The sequence below is a fragment of the Branchiostoma belcheri genome, unplaced genomic scaffold (genome assembly GCF_001625305.1).
Source record: "Branchiostoma belcheri isolate BF01 breed outbred unplaced genomic scaffold, Haploidv18h27 scaffold11, whole genome shotgun sequence".
NCBI lineage: Eukaryota > Metazoa > Chordata > Leptocardii > Amphioxiformes > Branchiostomatidae > Branchiostoma > Branchiostoma belcheri.
The window spans coordinates 2,140,872-2,167,114 of record NW_017802491.1 but is presented as its reverse complement, the minus strand read 5'-3'; the positions used below and the strand labels follow the sequence as shown (position 1 = coordinate 2,167,114).

Genomic DNA, 26,243 nt, shown 5'->3' with positions numbered 1-26,243 from the left:
TAAAGCAACATTTTGGATAAATGAAGAATTGTGCATGTTCTTTCCTGCTACGATAAAACTCCATTAATTATACTCTGAGTAGGGCTACTGGATGAGCATTGCCGACGAAAACTGGTAGTAAAGATTGAGATCCCCTCATCAAATACCCCAGTGGACTGGTCCGGTTCCTGACCCGGAAATACGTCACGCCGTCCCGTACAGGGAAGGGAGGACGACACAACAACCAGCCCGCACATGAAGTCCCAACAGCGACGGGCACGGACAGAGCAGCCGACAGGCTCCTATGCATGCGGTAACAAAAGTTTACAGGCTTCCAGGTGGTGCTGAGTTGTAGGAGAGGCCGGGGAAGATGAGGTTGTCGTGCCGGAGGCTGGCCCTCGGGCTGAGCGCGGGCGCCTTTCTGTGTTTCTGGCTGTTCATGACGGTGTTCCAGCAGGACCTGGCGGCGGGGAGGATGGCGACTCAGGGGGACGGGTCTGCTGGTAGCGAGCGGTGGGCGCTAGGGAAGCACCCACGGAAGATCTCCAGCGTCGGCAGGCCTGTGGAAGACGACGAAAGAGACAATGACATCAAGAAAACGTCCAGGACTCAGTCTAAACACAGTAAACCCGGGAACAGAGGCTCATCGTCCGGGCAGAACACAGTGTCCGTACCTGACCGCCTGAGGAAGACTGAACTCCGTGACATTTTCATCGGCGTCAAAACAACAGAGAAGTACCATAGACAGAGGATGGACCTTCTTATGGACACATGGGTGTCTCTTGCTAAGGATCAGGTAACACAAAATAATGTCAACTACGTGTCTTACGTAGATGCTTTGTGTGTTGATTTCGTGTCGATTGCCCTTACTTCTGGAAGAAATACTTTGATTTATACTGTATACGAGCCATCCCTACAATATGGTGCACAGAAAATACGCAATATTACCTACATGTCTTGTAGAAATGTTTTCATATATTTTGTTACACCAAACCGAGCTGCAATATTGTATTAAAAGTACAAGTTGCAACAAGTTGGAACATGTATAGAAGCCGTGTGTTCGACAACCTTCTGCAACACTGAGGCTCAGGTGCAAATTCGTTACATTACAATCTGATAAGAGAAGCCCAAGTTTACACAAATGCTAACTTGTCTAATGCAGGTCTGTTGCATATGAATGGATCGTAAATACTGAAGCCCAGCTCCCCCAACAAGGTGCTAATTGTATGTTTTCTATGTTAGTTTTTCCCATGTTGGTGTGTGTTGGGTTGAACAATGGTTTTCCCATCTGTTTGCTCCAAGGTGTGTTTGCCCATCACCTTATGGCCCTACTGTTCACAGGTGTTCACTTGTTCACTTGGCCAAGTGGCATAAAAATTTCTCAGTCGTCCGACCCGCAGTAATCCTCTTGATTCTCACCGCTTTGTGTGCCGGTCGAACCTATAACAATCCGGCTAACCTGAGGTTAACACAGTTTTCATATATCATCCTGGGCATTGTTCACCTTGCTATTGTATGTAAATGTTTTGCGTATAGAGTTCAGCGGTGAGGTCCCCGTGCTTTTTCAAGCCAACTCCTACTGAGGGAAGTCATGCGGGTTCCCAGGGCCTTTTCTGACCCTGTCCTCCCCACATAGGACAAGAGGGGTGGTACGGAGGGACGGCGCTGACACAATACTACAAAACATGCTCACTGTTTGATCGGCCTGAGAATAGTGGGGCTTTCACACTTAATTTCCCCTGCCTCAGTCACAAGCCGGCCCCGTCTGAAAATGCAGCGTCTTTAAGAAATCAGCTGTTTCAGCCCGCTACCGCAGTTTCTGGGAACAATCACAAGAAGTGCCCCGGGCTCCTGTACCTTGATTCTACCTCCATTGTTGGCAAGACTTGGAGTCGTCGTATTGTTTGGGACTTCTCCCGTGATTCGGGGTGGCGTGTGAAATTGCCTCCTTCGCCCGCGGGCCGGTCAAACAATTGTGCCCCCAGGCTGCTGGCAGGGAGAGAATTGTTTTCCGCGTAGAGTACTAGTTCTGTTGTGCTGCACACCCAGAGAGCTTCTCGCTCGTTTCAAAGGAACTTGCTTTCACCAGCAAGAATGAGAAGCTGCTGGAAATTTTGTACAGGGTAAAAACGTCATCTATTATCAGTAGATACAAGACTCTCAGAAATATGGTTTCAAGTATTTTTCGTCTTTTTTAATATATGCATTGCATATTCAATAAAATGTTTTGTATTTCCGGCTCTATCCTTCAGGATTACTCATGGTCATGCACATGTAATTCCAGGAATGTATGGGTTCTGATACCTGGGTTAATTAAGCAAGGAGGTTTAAACCTCTATTGCAGTATTGGTTAACCTAGTGTAAAAACGTGGATATACTGGAACTTCTCTACTACAACAATTGTCAATAGATTGTATCTTTCAATCTTCCACCAGGAGATGATCCCCTACTCTCCAAGTTGAATAAGACACTGTGTACAGCATCTAGATTTGGACAAGATAAGTTTGTTTGGTTCAGGTTATCTGAAAACAAGTCCTGTGGCACTTTTGGCTAACATCCATTTAGTATTCCCCATTAGATAAAGTAGGATTCATACACAGTCCAGTCATGTTTTGTGCTGTGATTGAGCCCAGCATCTTCCATCTGTTGATGCCTTGATAAGTTTCAAACAGTGACAGAAAAATTTATACATAGGGAATTTGGAAAGAACAAAGATATCCCATCTAAGGTGTATCCTGTTTGAAAATATTAGGATGGGGGGCATGGACGATTGTACGTTGACATGGCATCAACCATATTTATTGTATAGGTTTGTGACTGTCTGTCATGTTACCTAAAGTGTAAGGGGCTTCCATGTCTGTGAGACATTGATCATGTAAAGGGGAGACATGTCCATGGGACACAGTATCTGCTGTGAAGGGTAGGGTGACATGTTTCTCAAGGGGGAAAACATTGCAATGGCCATATATGGGGACTGTCCCACTGTCTAGTCTTGTGGGATCTCGCATACGACCAGGGTAACAAGGGCCATGAGCTAAACAGACTGTGTTCATGTGATTATTGCAATGTATGTATGTATGTATGCATGCAATATGCAATATGCAAGATTCCAATTTTCAAAGTCAGTATTCAGTGATACAACATTTTTCAGTGTCAGTATTTTTGTCAGTGAAATACAGGCAACAAATCTTGTATGTCTTGACTTTTGTGTCAGCTGTACTAGCCTGTAGTGTTGGTTGCTAGGGAAAGTCATTCATGGCTGATCAAAGCTCGTATTGCTATTTTATGCCCCCAAAATGAGATGCAAATTGACAAGTTTGGGTCTAGTAGATTTGTGGGAAACTGTCCATTAAAAAGTTAACAGTGTGTGACAGCATATGGGTAGGTAGAATACCGATGCTCGGGCGTTACTCCCATACAAAGGGTTTCATCAATTTTCATGGTGCAACTGTTTCCTGCTCGCAAAATTTACTCATCAAAAGACAAGGCCTTTTCAGAGGGAGGTAGTGAAAGATGCTGGTCGTGATTAATGGAAAGCACCCTCATCTCGTATGCGAGGAGAGAAGAGAGTGAAAGCCCCCTGTCTAATGCTATTGTTGTCCACCATTTGTGACACACAGAAAAGGCTGGCTGCACACAGTAAGAAATGATAGGGTTCAGGTTTGGGACACAGCCTTCCCACGAACAGGCTTTACCCAATCATTCAAGCCCATTTATCACAATTTAACTTTATATCTATAGACAAAACATTCAATGAAACTGTCAAGCAGCAACTATATTGTATATTATTAGAATTTTGTCAAACGATCCTGAAGTGATGAAGCTGGAACAAGTCCATACCTACCAAAGGTATTGTTATATTTCATGTGTAACATTACTTTTACTGTAGCAGAGTCTGACTCAAAATTTCCCCTTCCAGGCTCCCACAGTAGTATCCCATAGTTCCACAGTATTTTAGGAAACAGATAAATGATAGGGAAAAAGAATGGACAGCTGCCCAATTAGGTGGCTAGGTGACAGATGGGATAAGATGGAAGGGGAGGACATGATTGGTAAATGGTGCTTATCAAGGTATGGCTAATAGTAGGCATTAGAATAAACTGTAGGCTGGTTCAGTTTATAAACAGAAGTTCCTAAATTTTAATGTAGGGTCTTCTGATGACCCAAGAGAGTTAAACAACCCAGAATATGAGTTTGCTTGTTTAATAATCATAATTTGAAGAAGGAAATTGAAGAACAAATCATTTATAAAACTTTGACTCCTGCTAGATTCTTTTCAGCTATGGCAATGCTTTCTCGAAGTACATGTATGCATGTGTGCTCACTACTTCCCAAATTGTACGAATTCTACTGCCTAAGTTTACTCAACACAAAGTTAATGAATTGTCTGCATGCAGAGGTTTGGTCGTAACACTTACAGGTGATTCAGAGTTTTCTCACAGCACAGTAACATGGACTTTGTTTACAGAAAAATGAAGAAATGTTGGAATGTCCGTTTGTCCCATAGTAAATGTGGTCACCCGGAGGCATAATGTAGACAGGGCACAGTTATCCGGGTTTACTACTGTTTGGCATAGACAAATCATGCCCCGGAGGCAGATTTGTTTATAATTAAGCTGCTCTACATAACAAAGGAATTAAAAATCTGGCTGGAAACGTGCAGGGTGGGAAAAACTGATACTTGTATGTCACAAAGCCACAGTAAGAAATGAATTATGGTAGTTTTCTTTCAGGCTGTAGAAAATGTACGACCTGTTGCTGACTGTTGAACACTAGTATTTGAAACAGTAGGAACCGGAGATGACCTGTATAACTTTCCTGTGTTGGTAGTCCATCAAACAAATCATCAAAGTCCACAGAACTTCCGTATCCATCACAAACCTGCTCTAGAACAGAAAGATGATCACTTGTGAGTCTGTTGGAAGGTTTTTATGTAGAATGACCTGTTTGTTGACATAACTGTCTGTGTAAATAGACCAGGCCTGAGCTCAGGGGAGACACTGCCACTCTCACAATGGGCTGGAGAGATGTTTGGGTGGGCTAGAAAAACTCTACTCCTAATGAAAGTATCAATTTGGTAAGATCAACAAACTGTAGCTTGTGTTCACAGTTTTCCCCAACTGACCATCATTACCTGAAGGATTCTGTGTTAGTGGCCCTTGGTAGCTGAAACAGTAGTCTCTGTAGGCTGCTAAGTGCAGAACTTTGGAAGCCTTGCCTTTGTTCTTTGTCTCTTCCACTTTGATAAATGTTTCCATTAGTCTAATGACAGCCCCTAAACTCTGGTCACAAAAATAACCACAGGCACACAAACCAGCTAAATGCCATACATTTGGTATAATATTTCAATATAGCAGTGAGGCTGAGGTATATTTGGCCATTCGGTTAGGGACATTCTTCAGTTTCTCAGCAGATGTCCCCCAGTGTACTGTACATACATGTAATGTTTATGTTTCGGCAATGCTAATGGGATAAGATTGTGGTTTTGTGGTGCCAATGGCATTACCCAGATTATGCAGACTGAATGTTTTGTGTCACAAATTATACTTTGTACAAGATAAATGGCTTGACTTGACTTTGTTTGGATCCACAAGTGGATTTCTCTGCAATTTTGTTTCATCATAATTTTCCAAAGTAGATCTTTCAGCAATGTCAACCACTGTTACAGATGCTCTAATTTTAGGCAGTAGTTTTGCTAACTTTGATGTTAGTCCTTTACAAATTATCCCAACTGGACAGAGTACAGTACGTTTGGCAACAGGTGGGCAAAATATTTGGCATGCAAGTACCATCGATGTTCAACCAGTAAATCCTAGTTTCTTATCTAAGGTTACTTTTAAATGTGAAAAAGAAAGTGCTAATTGGGCACATTAAGTTAAAAAAATTCAAGTTCAAAATGTTTTGTAATAGACTGATGAAATATTATTGTACAACCTCTTTACATTATCCCTTCCTGTCCCCTTTTTCTCCTGAGCACCATTCCACTGGCAGATGTGGCTTTCATCAAACCATGGCTAAACAAATTTTCACCCCAGTAGGTCTGAGGAAATTCCTGATTTTGCATGTCTGATGACATGTCCCCAGGAGAGTTCATGTTTCTCCTCTACTGAGCCCAAAACAAGGTGGAGATGATATTGGAGGGGTTGGACTCTCATAACCTACTTATCTTGGATTCCTGGGGAGGTAATTGTGGTCCTTTCAAGTTCGGGGAAAATGCAAAGGGCTCAGATTCGGTCTCATATTTTCTGTGCTTGACAGACAGGAGACTGGTATGTCAGACAAATCCATAACAGACATGCATACAGGTGTTCCTGTCAGAACCCAGTTGACAGTTAGCTGGAAAATTGCACTTTTGTCTTGACATCTGCAACATATTTTGAAAAGCATAAATCCTCTTTGTCAGCAGTAAAATGACCACTTAGAGATTTTGCTCTGTAGAAGGGGGAACACTATTTATGGAAATCATATAGACCAACATGTTTTTTTGAAGACGTCCAAGTGCCACAGGGTTAATCATGTGGTTGTGCAGTTTCTTTATTGTTGTTTTTCCAGTTGTGTGGCTCTTCAGTCCCCGCTGGGCCATGGTATATATAACAGGGACCAGTTCTACAAGGCCAGAGGTTGGCCCCTGAGAGGTTTGAAGTGTGCTGTCTGCCAGCATCCCTCCTGCATGGTGTAGGCTGTTTCTGACTGCTGGGATAACCCAGAGGTCCCACCAACAATGGGCTTACTTCTGTCCCCATCCCAGCCTGTGTTCTCAGCTGTTCCCATTGGTCCGACCTCAGCTGATGTAAAATCCTCCAGGATCTGTCCCACTCCTCCTGAGATCTACACTTGGCAGCAGGCAAACAACGACTTCAATGTGTCATGCCAAAAGTTTTTCACCAATGTACTGGTAAATGGGCCAGGCATTGCCTTTCATCTTGTTCCAGTGGCCAATATTGGGCTGACCTTCCTGCTATTGAATCAGGATGTGCTGTGGTTCTCAGGGGACCACTTGGACAGTTTACAGGAAGCATCACCTTCACCTTACAACTATACTTTTGAAAAGCCTCCATCCAAAGAGCTTTGAAAGACACTTTCTATGAAGCACGTTCTGCTAAAGCTCTCCAGGTGCAAAAATGTAATTGTGGTCTTGTATGTTGTCCTATAGGGAACATTGACACTGACAGATGAAAATCTGTATAAGACCAATGTTTGAAGCTTTGGAAACATTGGACTTCCTCAGAACAGTGCTGAAGGTTCTGAACTGCTTCTAACAACCAGTTGGTCGTGTGAAATTGAAATTTCCTTACATTTTGGTTCTCCGCTCTCCTCTTTTGAGGACAAAAGTTGCTAAGGACCACCCTGCTTCTCTGTTTGCCTCACAAACACACTTCATGACATACACCAAGATACAAGGAATGCATTCAATTACATTTGTCAATTTTTCAAACTCTAATTGCTACTTGAAATGTGGGTGTGTTCCAGGCACAGTGACAGGAGTGCCATTGATGAACAGTGCTTGCAGTATGACCTCATTTATATGCAAGACATGTCCAGGGTAATCTGCAGCGGCAGATGTTTTTGCTCATGTTTGATATGCCAACAATGCCATAATGAACCAAAAAGCTTTGTTCTTATCAACACTGTTTCAACAACATGCATGTATAGATCAGAAGAAATAAATTCTCCATTGCCAGCATGTCTTCCTTAGTATTTTAGCCATGTCTGGTAGATTTAGCCGAATCGAATGGACAACTTTTCAATATCCTAAACAGCTTTCGGTAAATTAAAACAGATTAATAAATCATTCGCAGTTTTTAAACTAAGTTTTCCATTTTGAGATCAGATGTAAAGCATGGTTCTGGTCCCTTTAAATTTTCTGTTTGCCACCAGCTTGTACCAACACAAGCTCTGAATCTTGATGGGTCTTTTAACTCTTTCCAACAAAAGAAAGACTTTGTCCCATTTAAAGACTTTGTGTGCCTTTCAGTATGCTGTAGGCCTTCCCTTCTCAGCCTTGAACAATGGTCCTTTGAATGTATTTCTGCTGCTTGTAGTTTTGCAGTATGCTGTTACGAGTTTTGAATTCATGGATGTGATTAAACTAGACCTGAAAGACAGAAAGAATACGCCTTCAAAGGCTATTACAATACGATATCAGGATTAGAAATGACTAGATAGATTCTACCAGTTTATTGAAAGAGAAGTGAAAGTAAAAGTGAGATGAAGAGAGAAGAATTAGAGGTAAATTTCTTTGTTCTTTTGTTTGTAGTGGGTTTCCTTTTCTGATGGAAACAGAGATGGGTAACACCTTTGTTTTCTCACCTGGATGTCAGTCTCTCAGCCCCACCTGGCCAGCAGGTGGTCTGTTGGAAGAGATCACAAAGGAACACCTAACAGACAATACATCATCACCATACCCTTTGTTTTGTGCCCTAACAGTTAGGCGTTAATGGCAGATTTTCAAGAGTGATTAGAGCTAGGTGACAATGCCATTATCACCCTCTTTCTAAACTGTAATCCCATATAGTGACAAGGTTGATTTTTGCCATCTTGGCATGCACTGTGGTTCTGATGATGTTTTGTGATGATTTCCATGACTTTGTTCTTGTGTGGTTGTGTAGCTGCAGGTACAGAGACAGTCTGTATGGCCTTGGGCAATTTCTGTTTCTGACATACTCATGATTGATATGCAGCCAGCTGGATGAATTGATTTCAATGTTTCTACATTTCTACATTTGTTCCATGTCTTTTAACATGTCTGTGAAAATGTAATGAAATGTAATAATTCTGGACTTATCCAACCACCTGTTTTGTTGTTTGTAACTGTGAAGATTACAAAATTATATGACAAATCTGCTCGAGTATTTTGTATGCCATCAGAGTACATGCACACTATTGACCCTAGGGTTTTGGAATTAGTAGAAACAGTTTTCTTGATCTTCTTGGAATTCTGATTAAAGTACATGTATATTGTACTTTTACCTATGTTTCCCTATGATGCAGGTCCTTGCAGTATCCAGTTACAAGTTTTAAACCAGAAGCTTTTTGTATTGATAAGACAAGACAAGGAAACGTAATGTCTAAACCCTGTCTTTGTAGTTAGTTGATGTCCTAAAAACAGTGTGTGTGGAAGTAAAGTATATCCTCTCTGTGTACCAAGGCTTAGCAGTAAGATCTCTGCTATCCCAAGGGCCAATATTTGAGCAGGTGAAGCCTGTGATGGTCATGTGAAGTCAGCACCATTGTTGGGTCGGGGTTTCAAACAGCTGGGCAGCGCACTAAGCTGCTTTATAAACTATGTTAATTCTCGGCAAGGATTCCTGTTGAAGACCCTCTAATTGGCATTTTTCTGAAGCTGGTTTCCTTTCCATGGTACAATACAATGCAGACGTGAAAAAAATATTCACATTAGTGTCTGTTGTGAAATATTGGAAGGGCATGGGAACCGATTAAAAAGTAATTATTGTGTAGAACTAATAATGGTTTCCAACTCCGTATAGGTAGTTCGGGACCACTTAGCTCCTTGCTTGGTCACAGGAGTGATCCTTAAATCCTTCCTAATTGTAGGATCCTTTAGAGAGGCTACAGACGCTTTCTGTCGTTAAGAACGGGCACATGTCGGACAGAATTGGCGGGATGGAGGAACCTTTTGATTCGCGATTTCTTGGTACAGACAATTGTGTTGGTGGGCGGGAGGCTGGATGAATAGAGGAGCAGATGTGGTGGAAGCCTGTAGAAGTAAACTAATGAATACAGCCCCTTTCTGACTGGAAATTTCACGGTGAAGTCTGTTACTGAGGTATCACCTGGCATGGGGAACTAAATTTGCTGAATCTGATATTGTATTGGATACACTACTATTAGTACTTAGGGACCTCCTTGATATAATATGAAGGCTTTTGAAAAGTTGAGACCATCAAGAACAAACTGTTAGAGAAATATTGAAGATTGTTCCATGGTAGTTCAGCATTTACTTGTCGTAACATCACAGGTGAGAATGTTGAATGGCAGAAACGGTTTCTGATGAGATGGACACCGGTACTCCCAGCGTCCACAGGTCTGGCGTGAGACCTCTGTTCATAAGGCGCCCATTACTAACCTGGAACAATGGCATAATGGCTTTGGAACATGTTTGTGATGGGCGTCCCTGCTGGGTGGGTGGGGGGCAGGAGGGGCCGCCAGCTGCCACCCTGTCCTGCTGCTGGGTCGTGGCACAGACAGAACAAAGGGACATCCCCTGCCTGGCAACCTGTACTGCCTCTCAACTCCCTTTACAACCACATCTCCGGCTGGAAATGAAGCTGGTCAGCTTGGGTTGTGCTTTTTGTCCTGGATATACGCACGTAACTTTTATGTCAGACATGTCTGACGATCCTGAAGGAAGGATGTTGTTGAAAGAGCTTCCCTGTTCCCACCAGCGAGAGCTCCACAACCACTTTGCTGAAAAATGTAAAGCATGCCAAATTGCATGCTTCATATCCCGAACGTAGACCTATATGCAACATCCATACTGGAAGGCAGCTGTGTCCTATATACCAACTGTACCTTGGGTTTGGAGGCAGTTACCTAGCTTTTTCCTTTCCTCTGAACTTGATGTTGGGGAATAAAGGCCAAGTTTCTACATCATTCTGGAAATTCCAACCACATGTGGGGGTAATGTTAGATCTGTATCTATCCTTGTAACATAACCAGGGCACCCTCCATTCACAAACTTGGTGGTATTCCCAAAGCCAAGGCCAACACTAATTACATTAGAACCCAGGGTCAACAACAATGGTGTGGCGACAGGATGTGTTCAGTGTTGCAGACCTGCAGGGGTTGGCAGACTTGAACCCCATTAAACTGTTGCATGGTAGTGAAAGAACTTTTCCTCATGCCAATGCTATGCCTCATAAATTTTGTCTCTAGGTATTCAACATTAATTCAATGCATCTTTTTCATTGCAGTTACATTGTGGGGATGCATCTTGGTTCATCGCTAACATAAATTAACAAAGAAAGAATAGATTGTACTGTAGCTAAGCCTTTTTTGTTATTTTGTTTTTCAGACCTTTGTCTTCACTGATTCTGATGACCAACAGCTAAGAAGCAGACTAGGTAAGCAGTCATTTACTCCAGAAAACCATGTAATACTGGCCTTTCCATCTATTCACTTGAATTGAGTGTTCAGATTTCAGCAATACCCTTATGTCTTATCTTTGGTAGTATGAATAAAAGCTTTGGTAACCACAAAGACAACTGCCCAGTTGTTTCCCACAAATAAGGTGTGCTCACCCAGCCAGGCTTTGCACACACAACACATCAATATTTGGACTAGTTGACACAACTCGCTCCCAGCCTATGGCCGCACCTTGACTGATCTAGGCTGTGCATGGCTACTTAACAGAAGTAGTCCCAGAAACCTGTGTGATGACAAGGATACAACTGGCTGTTTCAAAAGGCCGGCTGCTTTGTGCTGCTGAAGAAAGGCAATCACAACATGCACTTGTCCTTCCAAAAACTGTGCCTCACAGCCAAAACAATGGCTGTTCATAAAGTCCAACCCGGCGACTTCTGGGTTCCATTTGTGTACACAAGGATGGGAGCCGAACATAATGTAGAAATTAGCTAAATCTACAAAAGTTTTTCAGCAGTCAAAGCATTCCTGCTTTCTTTATGTTGGGATCAAGAGCTTGAAAGGTTGATAAAGTGTTTGTGTATACTAAAAGGAGAAATCGATGTGCGCCATCCCTAGAAAACTCTCGTAGTCACTGTGCCTTTCAAGTTTTCCAGACAGAAACACATGTATAACTGCTAGCTAACAGGTTACAACACAGCCTTTGTAGACAGTGGTCTAGTGTGCTTCATTAGGCTGGCATCCAAAAAGATTTGGCTGACAGGGATGGTAGTCTGACGAACAGTTTTTCAACAGGAGCTACTGAATTAAGGCAGGGTTTCCTGGTCGTTAAAGCAAGTAATCTTGAATCTGTCAGAAGACCATGTAAATGGTTCATGAACAGACAGCTGATAAGCAGTGCTTTGGTTCAAACTTTATAAGGAAGTGCACAGATAACAGGTGTCTGCCCAAAAGCCATTCACAGACTGTTAGGCCTGTCTGTCAGTGGTGTATTTGGAAGTAGGTCAACCTGAAGAAGGACCACCCAATTGTCCAGACAAGCAAGATCTAAAGTAAACACAGAAGATATCCCTGCATATTTTATACTTGTGGCAATGAAAACTTGTAACATCTTTTGTTGCCTTGTCAGTTAAATCAGCTTATCATGTTATTTGAGCACTAAGTGGAAGGCAGTTTTTCCTATGGGATGTCTACAATAGACAGTGAGGCAAAGATAGATATGATTTCTACAATAGTGCAAAGTAGTGGAAGGAAACCAATTGTCTTATAAAGGCAGTGAAAGATGGATCAGTATCACAAAGGTGACAACTAGATCACAAGTGCTGGTACTTTTTACAAGAGAGCAATCAAATATTGATGATATTTGTTGTCTGGCATTCATACCTTACATAAAGGTTGGCAGGATGACACATGCTGATGGACCACAAATGATATCACTTGGGATTATGGTTTTCAAGTCCCCTTCTGAAAGCTATGCCCCACTTCAAAAAGGACACATGTTGTTTTTTCCCATGACCCAAATAGACCCTGTATTTGATATCTGTCCCCACTGGCAGACATCCTGCTTACTGTAAAGTACCTTTTGTGTAATAACACACATCCTTTGCACCTGGCGTGGGCAATTCTCTACCATTACCTGGTTTATGGTACTATTGTGTTAAACAATGAATCTCACATTCTGGATCATTCTTCACATCTAGACACAGCTCCTTTCTTTAACTTTCAACTTGATTTTCAAGAAATTTTACAGAATGTCAAAATTCACTAATGATAACTCTTCAAATAAGATGCAACTGTACAATTACGGAAAAACATTTGTACAGGTTACCTGGTAACTTTTGATAGGTGAATGCCCTGTCTGACATTAGGACTAGGCACATTGATCCTTGCAAAAAGAGGCTTTGTACATCATTGTTAGATCTGAGTAAAGCAGCCAGGGCTATATCCATTCTTATCAGGTCTGATACCCATTTTGTCCTCAAAGGATCCGACAACAGATGCAATCTCAAGTTCAGGATTTCCTGAGACCGCTCTACCCACCTTTATGTGTATTTTCACTGAAAATTTTCCCACCCAAGGTTGTAAGGAAAGTACAAATAAAATCTTGTTATCAACTTGAAGTTGGCATCTGGTGATTCTATCAACAAAAGATTTACAGGTGTACTGAATGTCCCACAGGATTTTGCAAGATATCAAAGCACTTGTATGAGGCTGACATAAACGGCCCTGTGTATCCAGTAGAAATCTTATCTGCCTGTGCAGGTAACAATCTGGAGTTGTTGTAGTACTGATAAAGGCTCCCTGTAGTGGCAAGCTTGGGATCTTACCCTTGAATAAACAAGACTTAATGTAGGGGCCTTTAGAAGAAGTTTATTTAGGTTGTTGGTAGAGGTTTGGACATCATATTTGTGTTGCACAGAAAAGGATCCATTTACCGTGGTTTGCATAGGGGTGACTCCTGCCCTTTCAACTACAGAAACTCGATCTGCGCCGTTTTGGTTCTACCAGGGGGATGACTGTAAGTTTATTTAAGCAGGTACTTCATAGGTGAGCTCCTATTACACACCGTGCTGTTTCGTCATGCGAAAGTCTGTACAGAAAACATGAAGGCCACTCTCCCTCAAAATTTTAAGAAATTTCAGCATGACGGAAATTAACAGATTATCATTCCTTTCCTAGTTGGAAGAAATGTGCAAGGATACCAGCATTTTATTATAATTATCTGTTCTGTCTGATTAGGTTTAAAAGTGGCATATGTCAAGTCAAGGGACTGTTGACGTGTTAAAAAGGACTCTGAGTTGGAGGAAATAAAAGTGGTCGGGTTGGAGGTGAAACTTATTTCAATGAGTACTTCAGAGTCTCTTGACACCACCAATATAGTCTGCAATTGTGACGGACAACTCTATCCTGAAACATGTGAAGAACTGTAGAGCTTTCTACATGTCAAGGGCATGCTGTTGAAATAATAGAGAGGTCAAGGGAGCAACAGGATTTGGGCAAGTTGTAAGCAGACTTTGTAGCCCTTGTAACAGCACATATTGATTTTCTATCGATTTGACAGAACTTATATGATATGTGATCCAAAAATAAACTAATTCAATGTTGAGAGCTATACAAAACCCATTAGGTTCAGAAATATTGTAGTTGAAAGTGCACTTTGAAAAAAATAACTCATGCAGCGTTGCTTCTTTTCTTATGGGGTTGTACTGCTGAGTAATTTGGGTCTCAAAGATTGCAACATGCTAGCAACTGTAAGCAAGGGTTTTGAGATACAACTAATGCAGTATCTTATAATCAAAGGCCAATACAAGACAATGGAATATGCCCAAAATAGTTTTTGGTCCACCTACCTACCTACATTGTATTCCCCGTTCTGTTCAACAATTGTAGCCAAGTATGTTTACTTGCAGGGCATTCCATATATGTGTGATACCATAACTGTTCCCTGGATCAATGTAGACATGTTGTCAACATCTTAACCAGGAATATTTGTTGCCACGTTGTGTAAGATTTATTGTTCTGTGTCTCCTTTTCACTTGATAAATGTTGTATAAGACAAGAGAAAACAGTGCAGTGAAGTATCCTTTCAGTACCATGTATGTTGGTGTGTTGATGAAGGTCACACTTGATCTTACTGTAAATAAGATGTTTCCTCTATGTCTTACAGGTGACCACCTGATCAACACCAACTGTTCCAGCTCTCACATGAGGTAAGAACCATCTTCCACATGTACTAACACATGTACAGCACCCAAGCAGCTGACTTGAAGCAGATTTCTCATTTTGGAAGATCCTGTTGTGTAGATGTGGTGAATCAAGAACTACCATGGATAACTTTAACTGTCCATGAAAATAAGAAGAGCAGTCAAAAGGTATGGTTTCCTTTTGGCTTTGCGAGGACCATTACAAACATTTCTAGTGGGATTTAGACCTTTAACCTTGACAGTATTTGTATGATACTTGTAACATACTGGAAACAAGTATGTGAACATGATTCTACCAAAAACACCAGTAGACTTCTATGGTTTGAAAGTTTTCATTGTCCACAGCAGTTTTTCTGTCACTCTGAGTGACATCCTGGGAAGAAGATGTCACCACACCCCAGGGGGATCTGTCAGATGAACTCGTCCATCTTCCAAAAGTATGGGAAATCAGATAAGATAACAGAAGTGATCAAACACTTCATTAATATGAAAGGGATTTCATACCATGCTTAATTAGGTACAGTCTAATCCAAATTAATGGATTAGATTGTAGACAATGGCTAAATTTTCAAGCAGGCTCACAGGGAATTAAGCCGCTGCTAAGTATGTGAGTTATAATGAGATGAATCTGTGAAACAAAAAGTATTGATACCTTAATCATTGGTGAAGTAGAAAATGTCATTGGGGCTGGGAACATTTTCCATCACTTTTTCTACTGTTATAACATCCAGTCACCTCCGTATCTGGACTACACATACCATTCCTCTTTGTAAGGAGTGAATGCACCTGCATCAGTGTGTCCAATCTTCCTGACAAGTAGCTGAGCACTGGCAGCAACTGCCATCTCACAAATCTGCCCAGGTTACTGGGTGGTTACATGCCTGGCTCAACCTTCCTGCCTCTTGGGCCCAGGCTGGTGTGTTTAGTGGCTTCCAGCAAACCCAGAGGGAGAAGGAGGGAGGTTTGGAGTGTGGCTGCCTCCCCCTCAGGTTATTAGGTCAGAGAGGGACGGAACTTACAAGATTTCTGCTGTAGAGAGATTGTAGGACTCACACTTTAAAGGGAAACACATTTGAAACACTTTAATCCTCTGATAGAACACAAATTTTGGCAGATGAAAAGGCAGTTTGTAAGAATGTTTCCCATCATCCCTTGGGAAATCAATCCTCAGTCAATGCCCTTGAATGTAACAAAAACAATTGCATCTGTTAGTATTCTCTTCGAGAAACAAAATATGATCAGCAAGTCAACTGTGTTTAATCTACATTATTGTATCATGCGGAACTGAAACATTTTTTGTTAGTGGGTGAAATTGCAACTGGTTTCCACTTACATCAACATTCAATATTTTAGACAAAACAACTCCAGCATTGGTATTACACTGAGTCTGTTATGCATACAAATACCTTCCGGCTCCAGCAAGTTCCTGTAATTCCAAAAAAACAATTTATCAGTTCATTTCCATTCATGTGGAACTTTATGATTTAAGAATGTGATATCATGTATTCCCTTGTTCTGAAGTAATGTTTTATTGTTACCAGCTGGGAGGTCTGTTGGTGCCTGTTTAAAGTCTTTCAGCATGTAATGGTGCAATATTTCCTGTCTGAAGTTCTCAACTGTGCGGTTTAATCTGTTGTGGTGTCCCCTGTGAGGACTTTTGTTATTGTTCAATCTCCTACAATGTCAAACTCTGTGGAGATGGCAGCTTCGTGTGTCTGTTTGCTTTTCAGAGACAGCCCTAGACCCATTCTGGCATGAATCAGTTTGTCATTTTCTTCTGGTATTTCAGTAACATTAGGAGCAAAAAATCATCCTGACCTGTAGATGTTCATCACACCTGAATTTTAGCCACCTGTGGTTCATCTTGGGAACTGCAGCTGTGTGATGCTCAGTTTTTGAATTTTTAAAGGAAATCAGTTGCTGTCCTTGTTGTATACCACAGAAATTCTATAAAATGTAAAAGTGTATTATTTTTTGTACGAAAAAGTTACATTTTCGTCCCAGAAGTTTTGAATGGACACGGCAAGTGGTACAATAGACAGCATTTGCCCTCTGACCTGGACCTGTTGTCTGCCATAGCAGCAGGGGGGTGTAACAAATTGATTAGACCATGGGGAAAATTGGAAGTTGGTGATTGACAACCGTGAGAGCATGAAGGTGACATTGACTTGACCAGGGTCAGTGTAATTTTGATGTAGATAACAAGGTATGTTGTTTGAAATAGGTGGATGGTCAGTAATTGATGGATCACGGATTCCAAGGGCCAAAGGGGTCAGTTGTGCATTACTGGTCAGTTTTGTCCTGGACAATGCAAAAGTATTTAGTTTATCAACAAGTAGCTTACTACAAGTAGCTACCCAGTACATTAAAAAAATGCACCTCTTGTTGAGATGGCCAATATCTCTCAGCTGTGTTGTGTAGGTGTTTCAAACCTGAAAATTGTAGCTACAAGGCCCCATCCACTTTTCATAACATTTTACAGTCTGCTACAACCTCTCTCACTGGTTATGCAAATTACTGGCAATGAAGGTGCAGTCACCTCAGTCATCAGGGTATAATTTCCCACCTTTGTCTGTCCTTGTTCCTGGGAGTTCTCCAGGGGTGCAGGGCAGAATGGGAGGTGATTTGTTTGCAGGTGTTCCCCTCCCACCAAACCAGATGTGCAGATATTGTTTGGGAGGGCATGATTAGGGGGTAATCTGGTCATGCACTTATCAATGTGTGCAGGAACAGGGGCAGGCTGTAAATGGGACAGGGGTTGTCATTCCAAACAACATTGTTACATACTATTGCAGACTTTTTGTGATGATGGCTGGTTACACATACATGAAAGAAATTGAGAAAACATTAAAATATGTATTATCACGTTAAAGCTAAAGCATGATGATGATGATGGTATAACAGTACATCTGCAATTCCATTCAGGATCATGATAAGGACTCAATAGCCAGTAATATTGTGGTGAAATACTAGTAAGGTCCAAGTTATCAAAGATCTAGCAATATCTCAAATACTAATTTAAAAGAATCTGTTATGACAGACAGTCAGTGCTCATTAAAAAGTAAAACAGTGTTGTTGCCCCCACTTCTCCTTTTCTTTTGATAGCTGCACAGAGGAAACACCCCATAACAAATTGTTCTGACAGAAAACACTTGGAGGTCACACTGAAAGGTTCCCTAGGTCATTGTGGAGGGGAGACAAAGTGAATATTTCTCATACTTTCAGTAGAATCAAATTCCTCTTTGATTAGAATGTTGCATTAATTTGGGAGAATTGTTATGGGGGAGGCACTTGGTATGATTACTCGGAATATTGTTTTTTTTAGTTACTCTAATGCTTTCTTTTCAACGCTGAAGAAATTGGAGGATTAACCATGTCAGAGAGCAGGTTACTGTAGTAGAAAACTCATTGAGTACGATGTCAAGCAAGCTTAACTTTGTTGTGTTAATTAAGAAATTCCTCATAATAACTGCAAAAATATTTTGCTAGAAAACAGAAGACCATTGAGATTTTTTTTTTCTGGCTTGTAGGAATGTAGATCTAGCTTGGATGTACGTTACTACGTAGATTATTATACAAGAAAAAACGGTGAGCTAAAGCCGTCATATTCTTAGATGAAATATGAGACGGCAAACGTTTAAGGTTCGTAGAGTCTGTAGTATTCTTGAGGTAATAAGGAATGATTTATGGCATGTTGAGACTAGGTTGGTGAACGGTTATCGCACAGTGTTTACAAGTTCAGGTATTTCCTGTTCCTACCCTAATGTTGCATGTTTGTCTAGCCTGACCACTTTGGTATGTTCTCACGCTTGCTAGCACTTCTGGCGGTTTAACCGTGAAGGGGAGCAGAATCCTGAGATATATGTGTGAATGCCACGTAGGGATCAAAGGGATCATTACGGGCTACGTAGTCATGAAATCTTCCCACCTACACAGAAATCAGCAATTTGGGAACTATTATAAGCTTTGGTTTAAACGTCTGGTGATTTTAACCATGACGCACTGGTAGAGATGAGTCCTGGGATGTACGTGTGAATATCACATCATTGTACCAGGGATGACATCAAGTTACAGGTAAAGTGCCCAAAGTCTACATGATACATCATAATCAAATGGAAATTATGGGTTAGGTAGCTAGAATAACCTTGATCTTTTCATATCATATAATCTTCCCACCTACACAGAAAGTATTCTGCAACAATTTGGGAACTATAACAAGCTTTAGTTTAAAACCTGTCTAAAGTCTCTGTCTGAAGCGTTGGCAGACATAGTCTTTACTGTAAGCCCAGTGGGATGATGTCATAAGAGAGAAATGACAGGGGCGGCCGTGCCAACAATGCTGCATGACAGAGGTGTGACAAAGGTGTTTCAACAGGTCCATTGTGAGGAGAGTCCTGGAAACTAGTGTCGGGTCATGAACTGTGCAGTTCCTGACTGTGACTCAGCTTAAGTCTTACTGCAATCTTTTCTTCTTATGGAAAGCTTTTAAATAAAATGACCTTTCTTTCCATCACTACTAACTAGCATATCTGTTTATGTGTATGTCTGCATGATACCCTTGTTTCTGACAATTGCCTCTTGTGTTCCAGACAGGCCCTGTGCTGTAAGATGGCTGTGGAGTATGACATGTTCCTGCAACAAGACAAAAGGTCAGCTGATGTTCCCTGCTATTCTGTGACACTACTGTTACATGTACCAGTTGTATGCCCTTTCAGTACTGTCAGAATCTTAGCCTTTACCCAACTCTACATGTTAGCTTGGTGTAAACTTCTGTTCATGGGCTTTTGAATCTTTGAAAGATCAAGTTGGCTAGATGTATGCAGTTTTTTACTTGATAAACGTAACAGGAAGTAACTTCACATTGTAGAAATAGCTTCAAAGACTTGGAATGACACCAAGCTGGAAAATGAAGACCCCTTGTTGTACCAGCGAGCGGTCTATGATTCACTCCATGGTGCCCAAACATCCATGTTCTGCCCATTCACTTCATGGATGAAGTCATTGGGGTGAATGCCTGTGGTGGCACCCTGTTGCCATGGCAATGTCAACCAATCAAACGTCAAGCACAGTTTCTTCCCATCATTGCCTATGGACACAGACATCCCTTTGTCTAGTTGAAGAGATTGATTGAACTTTAAACAGAGCTTCAAACTGGTCACAAGGAAGTCAGACGTCACTGATATGAATGTTGGTAAAGATCTTCACACTGCAGCTGACCCGTGTATGCGGCACCTTTGGCAGATTTGTATCATGTTCCTGAAAGAAATGCAGAGAATTTGATGGACAAGTTGTCAGGAGAAACCTTCATGGGAAATCTTTGGCAAACAAACTGTTGGTCATTTGTTGCTTGGCTGGCATGTGCGTGCATACTTGGCAGGCACCACGGCAGCCACCGTATCCTGTTTCGTATTCAGTGCCACTTGTCGCCATGTATCCGTTACACGACTGGTGCCACAAGAGAACCCAGAAAGGGACAACTTCTAGAGTCATAATCCTTAACATGGAAAGAAAAAATACAACAGAATGCAGACAGTGAGTGAAAAGTGTTACAGGGCTTGAAATCTCATTGCACATTCTACTATAACCAATCAGGCATGAAATTGAGATGTTTCGGCGGCTGTGAACATTGGCATGTTTCTAAAAAATTATCAAACATGAAGAAGGGTCTAACAAGACTGGCACTTTATGGTACAGGAGTTTGAAGGAGCGATCTCAAGTGCTAATGTAGTGAGAAAGTCATCTGGTTGATCTGAAAAAATATGCAACTTAGAAGATGATAACAAAGTTGTAGTGAAATTATTAAAACTGTAAGTACATGTAGCTTGAAAAGGTCCTGAGGGATAAACATGCCAAAGAAAATGAGATGACTGTTGCCTAATCTCCTGTCACTCTTTTTAGAAAAATTGTTTTAAGATCGGGACAAATCTTTTAAGATGTGCATTGTTGTCGTAGCGAAATCAACCAGTGTGCACTCAAGCATCTAAGTCCTGCGTAAGGCCAGTTCATCATCTTGTAGTCCAATGTAAACAGTCCAGGTGAAGCCTGACGAGGCTGTTATTATATGTTATTGGGAGGTGATCCTATCTGGATGAAAGGTTTGATCTGGGGATGTTCTCACAGCTCATACCACAGTGGCAGTAGTCCTAGCATGGCCCTTAGGTAAGCATGACCGTTTAGCCAGTCATGCTAGGTACATTCCATACTGCAAGCCTTGTGGAAAATAGGATGGGAGGGTGAAGTAGGCTCATGGGAACTCAATCCCATACTCCATGGAGATCTTGCAGACTGACACAAATGTCTGCAGCCAATTACAAATGCATGTATGTCCGTATGATGCAGCAACTGTTTTTGACATATTAGATTATTTCATATATTAATCCAGGTTTTTAACAGACATGTCATATACATTGTAATTTGTTTCTTTTCTGAAAAAGCTCTTTTATCATTTATTATTTGGCCAACAAGCTGAACATTTGAAGAATGATACCAGAGTTTGCTTACATTAAATCTAGATAAACATGGTTATACTACAGCTCCCCGTGCTTCAGTTAAACATACCCATTTCCTTAAAAGCACATCCCCAGCAACTGTCAGTCAATGCCGTCTGGCATTCTCACAAATCCCCCCTGCGCTTTGTTTCTCATATCTGATTAGCTCCCAGCCCTAATGAGTATACCTCGTCATATCAGCACATCCTTATCCTCTAGACATCTGACATGTCGTCTACTCAGCCCACAGAACACTTCCTAAACAAGGAGAACAAAACAGCCCCTGCCCAGGGCAGCATTCTCATGGCCTTTTACGTCTGAAGTGCCCAGTTGAACTTGACCATTGTTGAGATTCCAAGAATTTATATGGTGAATTGTGAGGCAGAGCAGTGGTGGTTGTCCAGTCTTTCCCAAATGTGCCGCGGGCCCACGACTTGTGAGGTGAAGGGGACTGACTAGTCATGTAGTACTGTTCTGGTGTTCGTTTCCCACACCTAGTGACTGGTACACAGAGAAATACTGTAGTGTGTCTACATTTCTTAACACGCCTTCCATCAACCTGTGCAGAGGACCAGTTGCAAGCAATTATACAAACCTAACAATGATAATGATGAGGATCTTTGGTACAAAACAGCTAAAGATGATCATTTCAGTTTGAAGTGGACTTTAATTACATGATCACAGAGGTGAACCTTGAAGTAAGAGGAGACATGACATGAGTTGCAGGGAGGACCCCTGTCTACTGAAGCCAGTATTGCAACAAAGGTCTCGTCACAAATCTGCCTGAAGTATGCTACAGAACGCCAACAATAGCTGGCAAGGAAGATATTGATAATCATAGTGATTCAATTTTTCTAGTCATCAGTCACTCTGGTGATAAATGTTACAAGTATCTGGTATTTAGATAATGTTGTCCTTGAAACATCACTCTTTATGTACAAGAAAATAATGTAGTCTACTTAAATGCAGCTCCTCACGGTGACTGTGTTGAATATTGCAGGTGGTTCTGTCATGTGGACGATGATAACTACCTGAACGTGCATGAGCTGGTGAAACTGCTGAACCAGTACAAGCACACAGACGACATCTATCTGGGCAGACCCAGTATTAACCACCCTATGGAGACTTTTGATAGGCATGAAAACATGCAGGTCAGTACTTTGTATCTTTATAGTCAGTGTCAAGTGGATTGGGCTATTGGTTTCTGTGCTGCTAATCAAGAAATCATTCAGAACTGTAACCAATTACCGGGTATTAGCAAAAAGGAGTGTTTGTTGTAAAACATTTATGCATAGCTGTTACAGTAATATCTGTGAAATTGATATCTAGATGTACATACATCTTGTACATTGTGTATGATAGCCATTGATATGGGTAGTAACTAAGTATATACTTGTTTGTACTTGCAGAAAGTGAACTTCTGGTTTGCCACTGGGGGTGCAGGCTTCTGCATCAGCAAAGGGTTGGCCTTAAAAATGATTCCATATGCAAGGTGAGTTTAGGAAAATGTATGGAAATAGTCACAGTAGTACATTCAGTTTGCTACATTTGTATAGACTAGCAATTGTGGATTTCTTCTATTGAAACATGAAATCCCGCACTCTGAAAAGACTACATTACAAGAATAACTTCTTGTATTAAAGGCTAATGCATCTGTTCCTTCCTGTCCTTCAGTGGCGGGAAATTCATGAGTTCCTGTGAGAGAATACGACTCCCTGATGACTGTACACTGGGCTTCATCATAGAGAGGTTACTAAGGGTCAAACTGGTGCAGATCCAACAGTTCCACTCTCACCTGGAGTGGCTCAAGTTTATCAAGAAGGAAGAACTTCCTCATCAGGTACCATCCTATCTATCTACTGAGTGCCTAATACTAGCTCAGAAAAGGACAAGAAATAGCCATGCCTTTCAAGCACCAGAGTTATGAACCAAGGATTGAGGTGTTCAAAAACTCATTCTTTCCTAGAACTATGGCAAAGCAGAATTTGCTGTCACCACATACATGTACAGTAGGTGCTTTATCATTAGATAGCTTTAAACAATGTTTAGAGTTAAATGTTCAAGGGTTAGGTATAAGAAGTCGTTCAGTGTAACACACCAGCTGCCGCCATGCCACGTGTCTGCGAAGCTGGTGTGTTACACTGAAGGGCGGTTATACCGGCTGTACCTATACAGATACAATCAGTCAATCAAGAAATAAACCTGTGAGTTGAGTTACTAATCAGGCTCTTGTATCTAGTCGAGCAATAATGTGACAAAAAACAGATTGTTAGACTGATTGTGACGCTGCCGGATGTTATTGTCAGGTCTGCCTGATGTTATTGTATTGTTCTTTCTGTGAGTGGTGAATATTCTTGTTTTTCCCAGGTGTCCCTGAGCTATGGGCTGACTCCGTACCGCGGAAGTGCCAGAAATATAATTGGCCTTGATGAGGTATTCAGTGAAAGTGATGATCCGACAAGGTAAACCTTCGTACTTCCAAACTGTCCCTCCATCAAAAGATTTGTAGATGAAAGCAATACACATCATGAGAAGGATTGGCAGGACAATTGTGTCTGTGCTGTGATGATTCTCTAAGGGGATGAACCATCAGACCTGTGTTAGCAGTCATGTGTGTCTGTCAGGCACATCAAGTAATCCTTACATGTACACATGTAGGTCAAGAGACTAAGGATTACATGATATACCTGTAGGGTCTTCTGCCTGAGCTTTGATATAATATCCTTTTAAGCTTTGATATAATATCCTTGTATTCCGGTGTCTTGCAGTAAATTTCCTCAAAATAGCTAAGGGTGGAAATGAAATTACAACTGGTGTGTGGCTTGCAACTTTGGGGTAAAAATACCACAAGTCCAGTTGTTCTCAATTCATGATTTTTCTTTCTATCTGTCTGTTTTGCAGGTTTAAGTCTCTGCACTGCCTGCTGTACCCGTATGTAGACCTGTGTAAAGGTCACGTGAGGAGAAGAAGATAGTTGAGACTGAGATTATGGTTCTTCTGTGACTGTAAGCAAATTAGACATAGATAACAGCAGCACAATTGTAACAATGCAGACCACAATGTGATAGTGCTACTCAATATGACAATACCACAAACAATGTCAAAGGATGAATCCTTTCTGTAGTTAGTGGTAGACATCAGTGTTCAGACTCATGAGAATAAATCAGCAGACAGTTTTGATATGATCACTATCTTGTTTCTAATACTAAGTGTTCTCCTTAGTTGGCAAAGGTCAGCTTGCAATCATTTTCATGTTCAACATTCCATTGCCATATGTACATGTGGTTACCTCTGTAAAAAGAGAATAAGTCAGATATTTCTTAGCCCAAATGTTTTTAGCTTAAAGGTTACCATAATGTACATGTCATTCACCACAAAGATGCATGTATGTTTAAACAGTTTTAACTGTTCACTGGCTCAGCATTTACAAACATTGTTTTAGACTACTTATTGTTTCTTTTGTTGTACAAGAGCTGCATGTATGTCAAAAAGCAGAGATTATCTTGTCCTATGTATGAAGTTGAGATTAACCGCAGTGTGTATAAAGTGCTGTAAATACTTTAAGGTTCGATCATGCTTTTTATTACTGTTTGAAGCTAGTGTAGATATTATTCTTAAGTACATAATGACTGCATAAAGTGCTTAGCAACTACTGCTGGAAAAGACAGAAGGATATGTTGGTAACCACTGTATTTCGTACACAATAATACAAAGAGGGTTGAAGCATCGAAAACCACATAGTAATGAATTGTTACAAATTTCTCATAGATGACTCCATATGAAATAAACTAAATCTGATGAAAAGAAAAAAAGGGAGAAAAGTTAAGAAAACTTCATCCTCTGCTGTCTGAATTTTGAAGAAAGAAAAGACGGGAAAGGTTTTTATGCTGACAAATTAAAGAATATATATATTAAGACAAGATTAAAATGATATGTACTGAGTTCTTAATGACACAGTCAAAGTCACTTTGTTGTGTAACTAGAAAATCACTATGTATGTGAAATAACACTGTTAAAGGCCTTCATTACACCAAATTAAAATAGATGTACTAAATCAGTGCCTTAGCCCTGAAAGGAAAATGTGTACATATAGAAGATTCTGTACTGTGGTACTGTATTTTGTCTCAAACAATATTTGTATGTAATGAAAACTATACAAATTTATTCTTTAATTTCCTAATGTTCCCATTTCGATGTTCCCACCACCCAGTGATCATTCACCAACATTGTCATGAGACTTAGTGATAGAGTATGGTCGGTGTTTTGCAGTGAAATTTTCAGCCATTTTAAGAGCATACATTATTAATGCATTTACAGGTTTTACATATTTTTATGAGATGAATTCCAAGATATGTTTGAGTAAAAAGGCAGCCCATTTTAGAATGGCATAATGATCATCAAAAAAAATGATTATGAAATGAGAAGTCCCTATTTTCTCTTATAGCACAGTTGTATGAAGCTGCTTAGTATTACCTTTTATCAGCATGAGTGGACCAGTTTTGTAAATATTTTGGATATTTCAATCCCATGACAGTTGCAGTCTGATGTTCAGAGTTGGTTCATATTGAGCTGTTATGTCTGATGATGATGTATTTTGTGTATTTATGAAATGAAATAAGTTGATCCTGAATTTTGAGACATTTCAGTGTTGATGATTTCTGTACCCTGTGTCTTGATATGAATAGAAATATGATACAAATCCTAGGGAGTAAACCCTGGCATAGAAAAGTCCATAGAAGCTAACACTCACTAGCCATGAAATCCAGTTGGAATGGCCCCTGTAGCAACGTGTAAATGTGTTTCCATAAAAAGAAATTTGATATGGTACAACATGATATGTTGTTAGGAAGTAAAACTTAATGTGGTTGATCTGAAAGTTTCTTAGATAGTACAAGTCAGAATGAAGACCAGTGGAAAGGGAGGCAGCATAAAGGTTAGAAATGGGGTTTAAACAGTTTTTTTAGGTTAA

General features: G+C 40.8%; 1 protein-coding gene across 1 annotated transcript; it reads left to right on the top strand.

Moving 5' to 3' along the window:
* The first annotated feature begins 174 nt into the window (after positions 1-174).
* On the top strand, positions 175-25,872 carry LOC109484277 (beta-1,3-N-acetylglucosaminyltransferase lunatic fringe-like). Its single transcript, XM_019787538.1, has 9 exons — positions 175-775; positions 11,015-11,063; positions 14,750-14,792; positions 19,376-19,435; positions 22,275-22,425; positions 22,684-22,766; positions 22,949-23,114; positions 23,642-23,736; positions 24,176-25,872. The coding sequence occupies exons 1-9, from the start codon at positions 350-352 to the stop codon at positions 24,246-24,248; spliced, it is 1,146 nt and encodes a 381-aa protein (XP_019643097.1). The 5' UTR covers positions 175-349; the 3' UTR covers positions 24,249-25,872.
* The last annotated feature ends 371 nt before the right edge of the window (positions 25,873-26,243 follow it).